This window comes from Erythrolamprus reginae, chromosome Z (assembly GCF_031021105.1).
Source record: "Erythrolamprus reginae isolate rEryReg1 chromosome Z, rEryReg1.hap1, whole genome shotgun sequence".
NCBI classification, from domain to species: domain Eukaryota; kingdom Metazoa; phylum Chordata; class Lepidosauria; order Squamata; family Dipsadidae; genus Erythrolamprus; species Erythrolamprus reginae.
The window spans coordinates 129,229,430-129,245,901 of NC_091963.1; the positions used below are offsets into that span (position 1 = coordinate 129,229,430).

General features: G+C 39.7%; 1 protein-coding gene across 4 annotated transcripts in view; it reads right to left on the minus strand.

Annotated features, from left to right (window-relative positions):
* The window catches only part of SLC6A16 (solute carrier family 6 member 16), a 66,888-nt gene that overhangs the window by 32,763 nt on the left and 17,653 nt on the right, over window positions 1-16,472 (minus strand). For 3 of the 4 annotated variants that reach the window (XM_070730193.1, XM_070730195.1, XM_070730194.1), the window contains exons 2-5: window positions 15,581-15,720; window positions 7,989-8,981; window positions 4,898-5,055; window positions 800-926 (exon numbers count right to left, since the gene is read on the minus strand). In XM_070730193.1, the coding sequence (XP_070586294.1) occupies window positions 800-926; window positions 4,898-5,055; window positions 7,989-8,184 (481 nt within the window). In that variant the 5' untranslated portion in view covers window positions 8,185-8,981; window positions 15,581-15,720. Of the gene's footprint in view, window positions 1-799; window positions 927-4,897; window positions 5,056-7,988; window positions 8,982-15,580; window positions 15,721-16,472 lie in introns of those variants that run through there. The other variant, XM_070730197.1, reaches the window with a different exon arrangement.

Sequence of the window (16,472 nt, forward strand, 5' to 3'; positions counted from 1 at the left end):
AGGCTGCCTCCTATACACTGCGCCAGAGAGAGAAACCCAGAGGGGGGGACCTCCCACTTCTTTGACTGAAAGGCTACCTACTTCCTCTTCCTTCCCATGCTGAAGGGCTCCTCCCTCCTCTCGCTCTCTCGTTTTGTAGCCAGCTTCTTTCCTTCACTGTGGTGACTCCTCGGTTTGACTGAAGCTGAGTTCATACAGCCAGGGTGAAGTGCCCCCTTTTGCCTTTCCGCACCCAGACGCTCCAGGAGGCAACCGTGTCTTGGAGAGGGTTTATTCCCTCTCCAAGTGCCCAGAGAAAGGAAAATGCTTCATTCGCTCTGGGCTGCCAAAGCCTCCTTAAGCGCCACCGAAAGGCTCCTCTGGCAGCCCAGAAAAGCCCAAGATGGCCGGGATTAAAGGGGGAATGGCCGGAAACTGGCCAGGCCTTCGCGCCACTCTCAAATTTCCTGGGAAATTTTTCCGGGCTCGGGTTCTTAAGTAGAAAATGTTTCTTAAGAAGAGGCAAAAAAATCTTGAACACCCGGTTCTTATCTAGAAAAGTTCTTAAGTAGAGGCGTTCTTAGGTAGAGGTACCACTGTAACTTTTTTCTTTTATGTACACTGAGAGCATATGCACCAAAGACAAATTCCTTGTGTGTCCAATCACACTCGGCCAATAAAGAATTCTATTTTATTCTATCCCATATTTCAAGGATATGGAAGAATCCTTGTTAAAAGCAGCATAATTCTATCATACAGAGATGCCACAAAAATCGAAAAGTTCCCCAAATCTGCTATTGTTTTATGTGTTTCCACTTACCTGCAGCTGTTTCATTTTGTGCTCCTGGGCAGTCACTCCATGGAAGGGGGAACTGGAACGAATTGCCCAGGTAGAAGAGACTCCATGCCATAATGACATTATAATATAGGGCAACGAAAGAACACACCTAGAAGCAAAAGCAAAATGAATCACCGTTCCACATTATTCTTGGGCATGGATACAGCTGCTTTGATGAAGTCAAGTTCAAGTTTCAAGTTTATTGGATTTATATGCCGCCCCTCTCCGAAAACTCGGGGCGGCTAACAACAATCATGAACAATATACAATAAAATCCAATACTAAAAGCAAATTAAAACCCCTTAATATAAAAAACCAAACATACATACAAACATACCATGCATACAGTTGTAACGGCCTAGGTTGAGAAGAAACATAGAAACATAGACGTCTGACGGCAGAAAAAGACCTCCTGGTCCATCTAGTCTGCCCTTATACTATTTTCTGTATTTTATCTTAGGATGGATATGTGTTTATCCCAGGCATGTTTAAATTCAGTTACTGTGGATTTATCTACCACGTCTTCTGGAAGTTTGTTCCAAGGATCTACTACTCTTTCAGTAAAATAATATTTTCTCATGTTGCTTTTGATCTTTCCCCCAACTAACTTCAGATTGTGTCCCCTTGTTCTTGTGTTCACTTTCCTATTACGAAGTCTTAATTCCCCCATGCCTTGCGGCAGAGGTGGGTTTTAAGTAGCTTACGAAAGGCAAGGAGGGTGGGGGCAATTCTAATCTCTGGGGGGAGTTGGTTCCAGAGGGCCGGGGCCGCCACAGAGAAGGCTCTTCCCCTGGGTCCCGCCAAGTGAAGAAGGACTATGTGCAGATATACTATAAATCAGTGTTTCCCAACCTTGGCAACTTGAAGATATTTGGACTTCAACTCCCAGAATTCCCCAGCCAGCGAATGCTGGCTGGGGAATTCTGGGAGTTGAAGTCCAGATATCTTCAAGTTGCCAAGGTTGGGAAACACTGCTATAGATTACGTCAAAAACCTTTCAAAAGGAGCGTGTTTAGAACATGTTAAACTTCTGAAACTTCCCCATTTTCCAAAACAGAGATATGTGGGTTTTTCCCGAGACGCATGGACTAGGCATTCTAAAGTTTTCCAGGTTGAGGATTACGATCCAAACAGTAGGGAGCAGGCCAAAATAAAACTAAATTTGATTTGATTTCATCTATGATTTCATTAATTCAAATTAAATATTTTTAATAAGTTAGTTTTCAAGTCACGTATTTTTTCTCTTCTATCACATCACAAGCAATCACAATCTGAATATAATCTAAGAGGAAGCGGTTGCTAAACAAACCCACTGATAGCTACGAGTTGTTCTTACTAAAAACTAAAAATAAACATCAGATTTCAACAAAAAAAACCCCTTTGCAAATTGTGTTTGTGTGATCGTGGGACACTGCGAATGACTAAAAGTAAATGACTAAAAGTAAACTTGACTGCAAATGACTAAAAGTAAACTTGACTGTAGAAAATGTGACTTCAGCAAGTGGTTAATGCCTGGAACTCACTACCTGCAATCACAATCTGAAAATAGTCTAAGATGAAGCGGTTGCTAAACAAACCCATTGATTGCTACACGTTGTTCTTACTAAAAACTAAAAATAAACATCAGATTTCAACAACAAAAAAACCAACCTTTGCACATTGCGTTTGTGGGATCGTGGGACACTGCAAAAGGCTGCAAATACAGACTTATTACTGAGCATTTAAAATGTGTTCAAATGACCACAGGGAGCCTTCCTGGCTATTGGAACTTCAGAATTAGATTGGATAGCCACTATAATTTTGAACTTTTGCAAAGCAACCGTTTGTGAGTCAAGAACTACTTGTAGTCTTTTTCAGACCATAAGAATATGCTTGTAGGTAGTAGAGGGTAAACATTTCCACTACATAGAAAACTTTTGTTGCTATTTTCTATGAACATTCTCAAAAGTATGTATGTATGCATGCATGCATGTGTACACACACACAAACACAAACACACACACACACACATTGACAAAAAACCTGCTACCCTCCAAAAAGACCTTCACATTGTATCAAAATGGTCGAATATCTGGCAATTCCAAATCTCAACCAACAAATACTCTTGCCTACACATTGGCAAAAAGAATCAGAACACTAAATATAAACTGAATAGGCAAGACCTTAGAGATGACCCTCACTCCGTAAAAGACCTTGGAATGCTCATATCAAATGACCTAAGTGCCAAAGGCCACTGCAACAACATCGCCAAAAAAGCTTCAAGAGTTGTTAACCTAATGTTACATAGCTTCTTCTCCGGTTATATCACACTACTAACCAGATCATACAAAACTTTCGCCAGACCAATCCTTGAATACAGCTCATCTGTCTGAAATCCACACTGCATTTCGGACATAAATACATTAGAAAGTGTCAAGAGATACTTTACGAGAAGAGCCCTCCACTCCTCTGCTCGCAACAGAATATCTTACGCAACCAGACTTGAAATCCTAGGCTTAGAAAGCTTAGAACTATGTCGCCTTCAACACGACCCAAGCACAGCTCATAAATAATAATAATAATAATAATAATAATAATAATAATAATAATAAATTAGATTTGTATGTCGCCCCTCTCCGAAGACTCGGGGCAGCGCACAACAATAATAATAACAGTATACAATGTAACAAATCTAATATTAAAAATTATCTAAAACCCATCATTTAAAAATCATACAACACAAGCATACCATACATAAATTATATAAGCCCAGGGGAGATGTCTCAATTCCCCCATGCCTGGCGATATAGGTGGGTCTTGAGCAATTTACAAAAGGCCAGGAGGGTGGGAGCAATTCTGATCTCTGGGGAGAGTTGGTTCCAGAGGGCTGGGGCCGCCACAGAGAAGGCTCTTCCCCTGGGGACCGCCAGACGACATTGTTTAGTCAATAGGACCTGGAGAAGGCCAACTCTGTGGGACCTTATCGGACGCTGGGATTCGTTGCTAAAATGTCATTGCTGTCAACAACTACTTCAGGTCAAACTACTTCAAATCATTGCTACAATGTCCTTTCTGTCAACAACTACCTCAGCTTCAACAACATCAATACATGAGCACACAACAGATACAAACTCAAAGAAAACCGCTCCCAACTTGACTGTAGAAAATTCAACTTCAGCAACCGAGTAGTTAATGCCTGGAACTCACTACCTGACTTTGTAGTTTCATCACCAAACCCCCAAAACTTTACCCTTAGACTATCCACTATTGACCTCACCCGATTCCTAAGAGGTCAGTAAGGGGCGTGCATAAGTGCATCAGCGTGCCTACCGTCTCCTGTCCTTATGTTTCCAATGTTATTAGTACCCATCTTATGTATATAAACAGCGTTATGTCTATTTAGAACACAAGTTCCCCAAACAGTTTCCAGCTTTGCAGAGTAGGGACAGAACGGTTTGCACAAATGGCCGACAAGTGTGTGCCCAGTTCCATTTGTACAAGCAGTATGCATGCATGCATGCCATTCACAAAAATCGAGCACGTGCAAATGTGCTTGTCTACTGCTTGTGCAAGGGAAGATGAATGCATGAGGGCTAGCCAATTTTGAATATGTCGCCTGGCGGCAAAATATTTATTTGTTTGTTTGTTTGTTTGTTTGTCTGTCTGTCTGTTTATTTATTTAGTTAGTTAGCTTTATTTTAATTTATTTTAATTTAATTTATTTAGTAAAATATGAATAGGTACAATACAAAGGTATAACAGTGTTTATATACATGACACTAGTAACAGAGAAACATTAGGCCAGGGGACGGAAGGCAGGCTGGTGCACTTATACACGGCCTTTACTGACCTCTTAGGAATCGGGAAAAGTCAACAGTGGATAATCAAAGGGTAAAGTTTTGGGGGTTAGGTGAAACAAAAAAAACCCTAATTAATTAAGAAAGTTATTTATTTTTTTAAAAAGTTCCTGTTAATTACTACAAAGGTTAACCAATTGCATTTTTCTCACCGTTTGGTTTATTCTGAAGGAATAAACCTTTTTTCTTTAACACATATAAATAAATGCCAAGATGTAGAAGCATGGTGACATATGGCACTCACCACACAGCTTGCAAAGCCGATGCCGACTAGGCGGGGGCTGATGTGCTTCCAGACACCAATGCTGCCCTGTCGGATAATCTGCCCAGCGGCCAGCTCCAGGAAGAAGAGAGGGATTCCAATGATTAACAGGAGCAGCAGGTACAGAAGTAGAAAGGAACCTGTCCAACAAGAGGCAACATTTTATGGATTCCAGTCATTCTGGAAATTATTCCACAAATTAAGAGTCTACTGAATCAGTCTAAACTAATGATGCAGCCCCACAGTAAACTAGTGGAGCTTTTTTTACTTTTATTTTTAAGGTGTCCCCTTAAGTCATTTTGTGACTTCTGGGGGCTGCCTGGAAAAGTCCCTGCAATTTTCTTGGCAAGATTTCAGAAGTGAATTTGCCATTGGCTTCTCCCTAGGATTGACAAGAAAATGAACAGCCCAAGTCACCCAACTGGCTTTGTGCCTACGGTGGGACTAGATCTCAGGGTTTCATGGTTTCTATCTTAGTGCCATAATTATTACACTAAACTGGCTTTAAACAGGTTAAGCAAACCCAAAATATTGCCCTTGCTTGCTAAAGAATGGATCTTCTCCTTTAAATATGACTTTTGCCCTTGATTTCTCTTAAGAAATGTAGTTTATGGATCGCATTCAGAATGTCTCTTTGCATTTATTACTGCAATGTTCTCTACATGGGCCTTGTCTTTGAAGAATGTTTGGCGATTACAGCTAGTCCAAAACGCAGCTGTGAGAGCCTGTCATGGCCAACTGATTGGTCTCCGAACGCAATTTAAAGTGTTACCTATAACGCCCTAAATCGCCTACGGCCAGATTACTTATGGGACCGTCTCCAGCCTCATTTATCCCAGCGACCAGTCAGAGCCCATAGAGTCGGCCTTCGCCAGGCCCTGTCAGCCAAGCAATGCCGTCTGGCGGGCCCTAGGGGAAGGGCCTTCACTGTGGTGGCTCCAACCCTTTGGAACCAACTCCCCCTGGAGATTCGCATGCCTCCACCTCTCCTGGCCTTTCACAAGGCTTTAAAAACTTATTTTTGCCCGCAGGCCTAGGGCTGTCGAGCTCTAGTCGTTTTGACCATCATACTGACCATCAGTATGATTGTGAAGCTGAATGAATGGGGTTGTATGATTTTAAAACTTGGGTTTTTAGATTAATTTTATAATTGGGCTCAGAACTGTTTTGTATTATGTTTTATATGCTGCGAGCCACCCTAAGTCTTCAGAGAAGGGCGGCATATCAGGCCAGTTAATAACATAAATAAAAATAAATAAAATAAATGTATGCCTATGTTCTCTTTCTATGTTTTTCCCCCTTAAGCACCTAGCAAGACCATTTAACCCCTTATATAAAGCAGAGATCCCCAACCCATAAACCACTATCGGGGCGTGGCCTGTTAGGAACCAGGTTATGCAAGTGGCCCTTGCACATGAAGCTCCATTTTTGCGAGCAACAGGCATTCACACTTGCGTGCAAAGCTCCATTTGTGGGAGCAGTGAGTTGTGTATATATGTGCCTGCCACTCAACCAGTACGTCCTCTTTCCCTCCACCAGGCCACCAAGCTGGAAATATTGGTGACCTCTGCCTTAAAGTCTTGAACCATTTTAAACCTGATGAAATGGATCACACGTGTAACAGATTTGTTGTTAACAGTTAAAAGAAGATCATTTTAAAATATTGTTTCCAAATGTTTTAGAAAGGGACATAATTTCTTTTATTGTGAAAAGCATCAATTTTACACAACACTGTGTGTGGTGATCTTTGTAAATTTGTCCTGGGCAACTAGATAATTAAAATTGTGACAATCCAGAATCTCCAGTTCTCACACCACAAAATTAAACATTTAAATGGTAGAAAACGTATTCTGTAACAAATCCACCACTTCAGTTTTCTGCCTGCTTTTGGCCAAACTTCTTTTTTTTTAAATAAAACTTTTTTGAATTTTCATAAAAAGACAAATATAACATACATACATATAACAACTATTTGGGGTTACAGTTACCCCACCTGTTTTTGAAGTCTCACTAGTACAGAAAAAAAGGTTCACTCTTAACTTATAAGATTGATATAGTAAATCAGATATAAGGAATTTTTTTTGTTATTATATCCTTATTTCGTATAGAATTAACAAAATAAAACTATTTTAATATCCATACATACTTTCAAATCATCTGAATTTTGTTTTTTCTCTTTTACTTAACCATATATACAATTTATTCAAAATCTCATAAAATTCTGATTTGTCCTGGTTATTTAACCGCCTTGTCATCATATCCATTTTGGCACACTCTATAATTTTATTTATTACATCATCCTCCTCGGGAATATCTCCTCCCTTCCAATTCTGTGCAAATACTATTCTAGCTGCTGTTAAAATATGAATGATTTAAAAAAAATATATCCTTTTTAAATTTTTGATTCGTTATGCCCAATAAAAAAAGTTCTGTCGTTTTCTTAATATCTTGTAAAGTAATTTCTTTTATCCACTTTTCTATTGTATTCCAATATGACTTAGTTTTTTGGCAAGTCCACCACTGATGATAAAAAGAGCCTATTTCTCGCTTACATTTCCAACAATTAGGGGACATGTTAGGAAACATTTTTGCTATTCTATTTGGTGGCAAATGCCACCTGTAGAACATCTTAATTTGATTTCTTTTAATGAGGTTGATTTTGTCATTTTCCAATTAAATGTCCAGACTTTCTCCCATGTTTGTAAATCGATCTCTCTTCCTAGATTTTTGCTTATCGTATTATCTTTTAACGTCTGGTCTATATTTTTATAACCTATCAGATAATTATATGCTTTTGACCAAACGTCTAACGTGGTCTATTCGCTACTTCTCAAATGTACTTTAACTCAGAAAATCATTCCTTTCCCATTTACAGGGGAGTAAGTATCTATGTTTTAGATATTACACACATATAGGGTAGTAAAAGGATGAAAACACTGGAATTATAACAGAGTTTTATAAGCTGCTAATTCAGAGCCATTTCTGAGAAGTCAAAATTTCTTAGAAATAAGGGAAAGAATCTTGCAATGGAATCCGAATCCCGAATTTGACAGAACTACCCGAATCAACTCACCTCCGCCATTTTGATGACACAGGTAGGGGAAGCGCCAAACATTTCCTAGTCCAACCGAAAAGCCAACCTGGGCGAGGATATACTGAGCCTTTGAGCCCCAAGTAGGGCGAGCTGTTGATTCCTCAGACAAAAGATCTTGATGGGATTCACCCTCAGGATCACCCACTACTTCTAGGTCTGCTTTGGATTTCTCCATCAAGGGAGAGTATGCAACCCAAACACACCAATGTATATGTGAATACACACTGTGATGTAGAACTTATGTTCCTTTGACACACCTAAACACTAGTCTGCTTGATTCTAGAACTCTTTTGAACTGTAGTATTGGAAAAAGCTTAGCTACACCTCTTCTAAGTGTATGGAATCTTTGCACGTTGACAATAGATCCCTTATTTCCTAGGAAATGTATGCTCACCCATCAGATATCTAGTAGAGCTCAAGTGGCGCAGTGATTAGAGTGCAGTACTGCAGGCTACTTCAGCTGACTGCTAACTGCAGTTCATCAGTTCAAATCCCACCAAACTCAGCCTTCCATCCTTCCAAGGTAGGTAAAAGGAGGACCCAGATTGTTGGGGGCAATATGCTGACTCTGTAAAACCGCTTAGAGAGGACCGTAAAAGCACTATGAAGCGGTATATAAATCTAAGTACTATTGAGATCTGAAAACAGCTTTTTGCCCTCACAATGTCATGTAACTACAGAGGCACTAGTATGTTATAAGTATATCTTAGAAAAAATAAAATGTGCGTCTGTGTTTATTATATGTGCGTGTAGTATTAGCACAATACAAGAAGTTGTTGATTATATGCTTAGCACGTATTTGAATGAACTTATCTGTCTTCGGTCATAACCTATCAAATTTGTTTTGGGTCACTGTGTGCATGAATAGCAGAATTTTAAATAAGAAAAATACTTCATTTGGCTTAATGAGCTGCCCATGTAATATGATTTATCTATATACACATGCTAGAGGGTGTTCTTCAGGAAGCAAATCTAGAAAAAGAACAGTGACAAAAAGGTAAATAAATAACCCACACAAAACTATTAGTTGGAATATTAAGATTATTGTAATTCAGGAGTCACAATCCTGGCTCTAAAACACCAGTTTGGAAAAAAAAACAGAAACGTCCCTCAAATTCAGAGTCTTGCTAGATAATTCCTTCCTTTGTATTAGTATTTCTCAATCTTGGAAACTTTTAAGGTGCATGGACTTCACTCCCAGAATTCCATGCTGGCTGGGGAATTCTGGGAGTTGAAGTCCACACATCCGAACAGAATAGAATAGAATTTTATTGGCCAAGTGTGATTGGACACACAAGGAATTTGTCCTGGTGCATGTGCTCTCAGTATATATAAAAGAAAAAGATACATTTGTCAAGAATCATGTGGTACAACACTTAAAGATTGTCATAGGGGTCAAATAAGCAATGAAGAAACAATCAATATTAATAAAAATCTTAGGATACAAGCAACAAGTTACAGTCATACAGTCCTAAGTGGGAGGAAAAGGATGATAGGAATGATGAGGAAAAACTAGTAGAAATAGAAGTGCCGATTTAGTAAAAAGTCTGACAGCGTTGAGGGAATTATTAAAGTTGCTAAATTTAAGAAATGCTGCTCTCTCCCCTTCCTCTATCATCTACACACACCAGTGTTACACTAATACCCTGTTTCCCTGAAAATAAGTCACCCCCGAAAGTAAGACATAGGAGAGGTTTCGTAGAATTGCCTAATATAAGGCATCCCCCGAAAGTAAGACGTAGGAGACGTTTCGTTTCACAGCATTCCCAAACAGAACATATATAACACTGCTGTCCATAAATTGCATCCCTAAACACTGCATCAATCAGATTCAAAACACATCCAATATGCGGCTGCGTGTTTGGATGTGTTTTTGCTGCAGCAGGATACAGGATACAATTCACTGGGGGAAAAGTAAGACATCCCCTGAAAATAAGACGTAGCACATCTGGCTACAGAGGAACCGGCTTTCAGGATCCAAAAGTAAAACTTTCTGTTCCAAGGGGAAAGTACCACTGATATAGTACACTGGAGAAAGGACTAAAAGGCACCAATAATTGCCTCAGAAACTACGTCTGAAGAGGAAAATCTTTTTGAAAATTCAGCCTGGCTTCATCGGGATAGAATGTTCTGTGAAGAAATTGCCAGTTTGTTTTGGCAATATCAAACTGATCTCCTTCTCCCTTCTTTTGTGCGTGTAAACGTTGGGCTGATAACCTTGAGGATAGGGCCCATGCCCAATTTCAGTTGATATACCAAAGTAAATTCTGTGGAGTGCTGCATTTTTGAATTCTGATGTCAATGTGTGAGAGAGAAGGGAGGGAGGAAGAGAAGAGGAGTGGGAGTAGGAGAAGAGGAAGAAGGGGTAAGAATGGGAGGAGGAGGAGGAGGAGGAAGAGAAGAGAAGGAGAAGAGGAAGGGGTAAGATTGGGAGTAGGAGGAGGAGGAGAAGAAGAAGAAGAAGAAGAAGAAGAAGAAGAAGAAGAAGAAGAAGAAGAAGAAGAAGAAGAAGAAGAGAAGGAGGAGGAGAAGAGGAAGGAGTAAGATTGGGAGTAGGAGAAGAAGAAGAAGAAGAAAGAAGAAGAGGAAGAAGAGAAAAGAAGAGAAGGAGGAAGAGGTAAGATTGGGAGTAGGAGAAGAAAAAAGAGAAGAAGAAGAAGAGGAGGAGGAGGAGGAAGAGAAGGAGGAGAAAAAGGAAGGTGTAATATTGGGAGTAGAAGGAGAAGAGGAAGAGAAAGAAGAAGAAGAAGAAGAAGAAGAAGAAGAAGAAGAAGAAGAAGAAGAAGAAGAAGAAAAATAAATAATATAATGGTAGCAGTAGTAGTACTTTTTTTTTTTTGCCTGAAAATGAAGGGAAATTAACAGAAGGGAAGCTAAATCAAGCCCTTGTCTGTGTTCTGGAACTGTTTTTGGTCCCATGTTCAGAAACTTAATAAGTATTCATTGCCATCAAATGAAAAGGAAAATGTTTTTCTTTTAGAGGCAAACATTCCCCAGAACAACATGCTTTTCAACCCTCTTTTTTGGACACGTCTCCATTTTGGTCAGGGAGATTCAAACTTGTCTCAAAGTGTGCATTCTTCTTGTCCTAATGATGGTTTCTAGAATTATTCAAATTGACATAAGAACATATAATTTAGATGCTTTACAAAATGTCCTGGTAAATTTGAAACTCCCCCCCCCCCCTCTAAACAAACAAGAATGGCTATTTGTGGCTGGGAAAGAAAATCTAACTCTCATGAAATGGCCAGTGGATGGAAAAAAGAAAAGTAGAGCAAATTCTCCATTTGTCGGGGGAAGGGTAGCAGATTTATCTTGAGGAAAAACTTGGACTTACCATGTTGAATATATATTTATTATTATTTTTTTCTACTGTCAGAAACACCTCAATTATTTCTTTCAGTTTTAAGAACTAAAAACTGTTGTAGTTAGCTCTGGCCCAGCTCCTGCCCCAAGGAATGTGCAGGTGGATGTGGGGAGACATCCACATGCCGCAGGCCTGTTTTGCTCCCGATGGAATCTGCCGATGAAGCCTCCTCTGACCAAGGAAGCGTGAGTGACAGGGAAGAGGGGAGTTTGGCCGACAGCTCAGGAGGAGATCAATCATCTGTATCATCCTTGGATTCTGAACAAGAATTAATGATACATCCACGCATGCATAGAGTGATGCATAAGAGACAACAACTGAAGGATTATTACAAGAGAAAATGAGGCCACCTGTGGTTGGGTGGGGCTCCAGTAATTAGGGCTGCTGCTATAAATAGCAGCGTGTGGGTTTGGCTGTTGTGAAAGAGTATCTGATCGCAGTTCTTCAGGAATTGTGTGTTGCTGTTTTCTGGACGTTGTTTGTTGATTTTTCACGCCTTTGAAACCAAAGCACAGCAATGTGTGTGTGTGTCTCACTTCGTTGGAAGAAGAAGGGGTGTGAAGTTTCTTCACACCTGCTAGCTAAGTACGTAATGACTGCTTAAGGGAAATTGTACAGACTACCCGGTTGTTTTGGGACGAGTGCTCTTTGCAGTACAAAGAGTGGCTGTTGCTTGCTTCCACTTCACCTTTGCAAGGATAGCGGGTGCTACAAGGGCGCTGTCCTGAAGCCTCCCCACCGCTTGGTCTGAGGCGGACAGTGCCTGGCAAGCAAGCACCAGACCTGGAGAGACAAAATCGCTGGATCAGCTGAGGAGTCGAGCAGCCTACACTCCAAGACAAGGCAAGTCTTAATACCACTCTACTATGCCCTGGTTAGACCATATCTGGAGTACTGTGTTCAGTTCTGGTCACCACACGTCAAAAGAGACATTGAAACTCTGGAGAAGGTGCAGAAAAGAGCAACCAAAATGATCAGGGGTCTAGAAACCAAGACTTATGAAGAGAGACTGCGGGAACTGGGCATAGATAGCCTAGAGAAAAGGAGGGCCAGAGCGGACATGATAGCAGTCTACAGGCATAGTTCCCTCTAAGCTGAGCAGTGAGCAATCGCTCACTTAAAAATCATAATCAACTCAGAGTTTTCCAAACCTGCCCAGAAGCCAAGATGGAAAGAGTGAGAGGGAAGGAGAGAGAGAGGAAGAGAGGAAGAGAGAGAAACAGATAGAAAAAAGAGAGGAAGGAAAAGAGAAAGAAAAAGAATGGGAGTAAGGAAGAGAGGAAGAAAATCAAAATCTAGTTTGAAACTAGCTCAACTATTTAAGTGGCATTTTGATATTGATAGAGTTGCCCTATTATGAGCTCACTGTTATAGTCACACAGTACAGTATTTTATTTTGAAATTCTGAGGCAAAACAGGGTGGGTTTTTTGTTTGTTTGTTTGTTTGTTTGCTTGTTTATTATTTCTGTGCCGCCCAGTCCCGAAGGGACTGCCACTCAGACACTATACTTTTCCGCCCACCCCCCCAAAAAATTAGAGGGAACACTGTCTACAGGTATACGAGGGGTTGCCACAGAGAGAAGGGGATCACTTTATTCTCCAGGGCACCGGAGGGCCGGACGAGGAACAATGGCTGGAAGCTGACCAAGGAGAGATTCAACCTGGACATAAGGAAGAACTTCCTGATGGTCAGAACGATCAACCAGTGGAACAACCTACCAGCGGATGTTGTGAACTCCAATACTCTGGACATTTTTAAGAGGAAATTGGACTGCCATTTGGCTGAGATGCTATAGGGTTCCTGCTTAGGCAGGGGGTTGGACTTGATGACCCGCATGGTCCCTTCCAACTCTAATAATAAATAAATAAAAATAAATAAATAAATAAATAAAAAGCCTTGAGGTGTCGAGGGAGGGAAGGGCTGCCTCCTGCGTGGGTGACGCCCCCCGCATTCACTAGGACTACTATTTATTTTTGGAGTAGGTCGTATTTTGGGGAAAACATGGTAGTGTCATTGATGAACATGAATTTTGGAAAAACTCCGGGAAACAGAGGAAGAAGGGGACCTGGCATGCTATAGTCCATAGAGTCATGAAGAGTCAGACACGACTTAGTGACTTAACAACAAAATTGTGTGCGTATTAGTTTGCATGTGTGTGTGTGAGAGAGAGAGCAAACTTCAAGACCAACACAGACTTCAGAGGATAATCAGAACTGCAGAAAAAACAATTGCTGCCAACCTGCCTTCCACTGAGGACCTGTATACTGCACAAATCAAAAAGAGGGGAGTAAAATATTTACTGACCCTTCACATCCTGGACATAAACTGTTTCAACTCCTACCCTCTAAACGACGCTACAGAGCACAGCACACCAAGACAACTAGACACAAGAACAGTTTTTTCCCAAACGCCATCACTCTATTAAACAAATAATTCCCTCAACACTGTCAAACTGCACTTCTATTTCTAATAGTTTTTTCTCATCATTCCTTTCATTCATTTCCTCCCACTTAGGATTGTATGACTGTAACTTGTTGCTTGTATCCTAAGCTTTTTATTAATATTGATTGTTTCTTCATTGCTTATTTGACCCCTATGACAATCATTAAGTTATTCTTGACAAATGTATCTTTTCTTTTATGTACACTGAGAGCATATGCACCAAGACAAATTCCTTGTGTGTCCCATCACACTTGGCCAATAAAGAATTCTGTTCTATATTCTATTCTATTCACTAGGAAAGTTAATTCCAACAATAAGCCTGGCTTTGTGCCAGTGGTGATCCTTTGTTCTCTGCTTTTTACCCCTCAGTTCTACCTGAGGAACTTTCCTATGCAATAAGTGTTCCTCACAATGAGAAAATGAGGTTGTTCTAACCTTCATGGACCAAGGGAAACCAAGGTCAGATATGAAAGGTAGTAATGGGTGCCAGCCACCAAGGGAGAGGGAATTCAAAAATAGGGGCAGCCTTGGAACATGATTATATGTACCAGTAGTCTTCCGCAAATACTCCATGGCTTTATTTGCTAACCTTAATCTCCCACAAATTGGGAGACTCTTTAGCTCTGCAATTTACACACAAATGACGGTTCTTCAAGGCAGTTACTTACATCAAATTATGAAGCAAGACCAGTGTGTTTCTGGGTGCTCAATTACAAAACAGCTTTCATATGATAGGGCAGTACACTTAATTGCCTCTGATAGATAAGGATAGGGAAAGACAATACAGTGGTACCTCTACCTAAGAACGCCTCTACTTACGGACTTTTTTAGAGAAGAACCGGGAGTTCAAGAATTTTTTTGCCTCTTTTCAAGAACCATTTTCCACTTACAAACCCGAGCCTCCGAAACTGTAACCGGAAAAGGCAGGGAGAAGCCTCTGTGGGGCCTCTCTAGGAATCTCTGGGGAGGAAACTGGGCCGGAAAAGGTGGGGAGAAGCCTCCATGGAGGCCTCTCTAGGAATCCCCTGGGAGGAAACAGGATCTCCACCTTCCCTGTGGTTTTCCCAATCGCACGCATTATTTGCTTTTACATTGATTCCTATGGGGAAAATTGCTTCTTCTTACAAACTTTTCTACTTAAGAACCTGGTCACAGAATGGATTAAATTCATAATAAAGGCACCACTGTAGTTGGATGCTGAACTGAAAAGATTTGAATTTATAATATTTTTCAGATCACTACAGGCTTTAACTTGTCTTCAGAACTTTTATCAGAATAGAGAAAACATTTGGAATGAGAAGACATCTGGAATGAGAGGAAACTATAGATGAATGTCAGTGATTTATTAGAATCCAAGTCCTCTCTCATCAGTATTTTATTTTTAATAAAAGCAAGCCACCCTACGAATGGGTACAGAGGTATTTCTAATTAGTTCCTATATTTGACTCCTGATATTTCTATCAAAAATGTCAAGAACTGAATCTGGGAACTTTTGTGTGCAACTTTTGTGTGCCTTAACACAGCTCTATAACCTTGTATTTTGCAACGTCCAAATTTCAGGCTTAGTTGTGAATGTTTCTATGGAAACATTATTTCTGTGGAAATAATTACCTTTGGCTAAAATAATCCCTAGCAGTTAGAACAAACAATCCTGGGTTTACTTAGTTGATCACGTGATTCTGTTTCACTTATGATAAAAGGTGATCAAGATAATCCTAGTTCCAATTAAATCCCATTTACTCAAGAGGGTTGAGAACTTACCTATGAAGTAGGCTTTTCATGTGATCACACAATAACGTGCTGGTCAAATCTGTTTTAGGGCAGTGTGACAACCTTCTTCCGTTTTTGCAGCTTCTGGATTTTTTTGGTTTACAAATTAAATTTCTGTGGTGCAGTGGTCTCTGAAACAAGGTAACAGCCTTAAATTAATAGTGTTCATCCAGAAATTCATTTATTTGTATACCACACTTGCTATTAAAAGGCCTAAAACCTTAGAAAAGACATAAAATTACACAATTTCTCCAATTTCAATGAACTAACCATTTTATAGTGATACAATCTGGCCATCGGTTTTATAAGTATGTTTGATCTAATGCCAATTAAATAAAATATAGCTATAAGGGATTATCAGGAAGCATGCTAAAAATATAGGATGAATACAGATGAAAAATCCAGATTTATCACAACTTAATTAAATATTTAAGTTTGTGAATAATGAATAAAAAGACATTTGAACAATGGGGAGAGAATTTATACAAACTTCAAGAATTATTAATGAAACAAAGATGAAATCTTTTCAGATTCTCTCTCAGAATCAGACAACACATTGGATTTAATATGTAAAATAATCCCAAGGGAATTCCAAAATAAGATTTGACCGATTTGAAATATATACACATAAAAACATATATTATGAAATCTGTAACACAAAACTCAGATCATTAGGTTGCTGCTGAAATATAGTTCAGAAAATGAACAGGTCAAGACTGTATGATCAATTGGATGTAGATTTTTAACAGGACAATTGATATCCAACAATGGGAATACTTATATTAATGTCATTTCAATTTAATATTGTGTTACTTACATTGTGTTACTAAACCCTTTTATTTACAACTTGCTTTTTCTATACCTCTGCTCCTTCTTTTTTCAC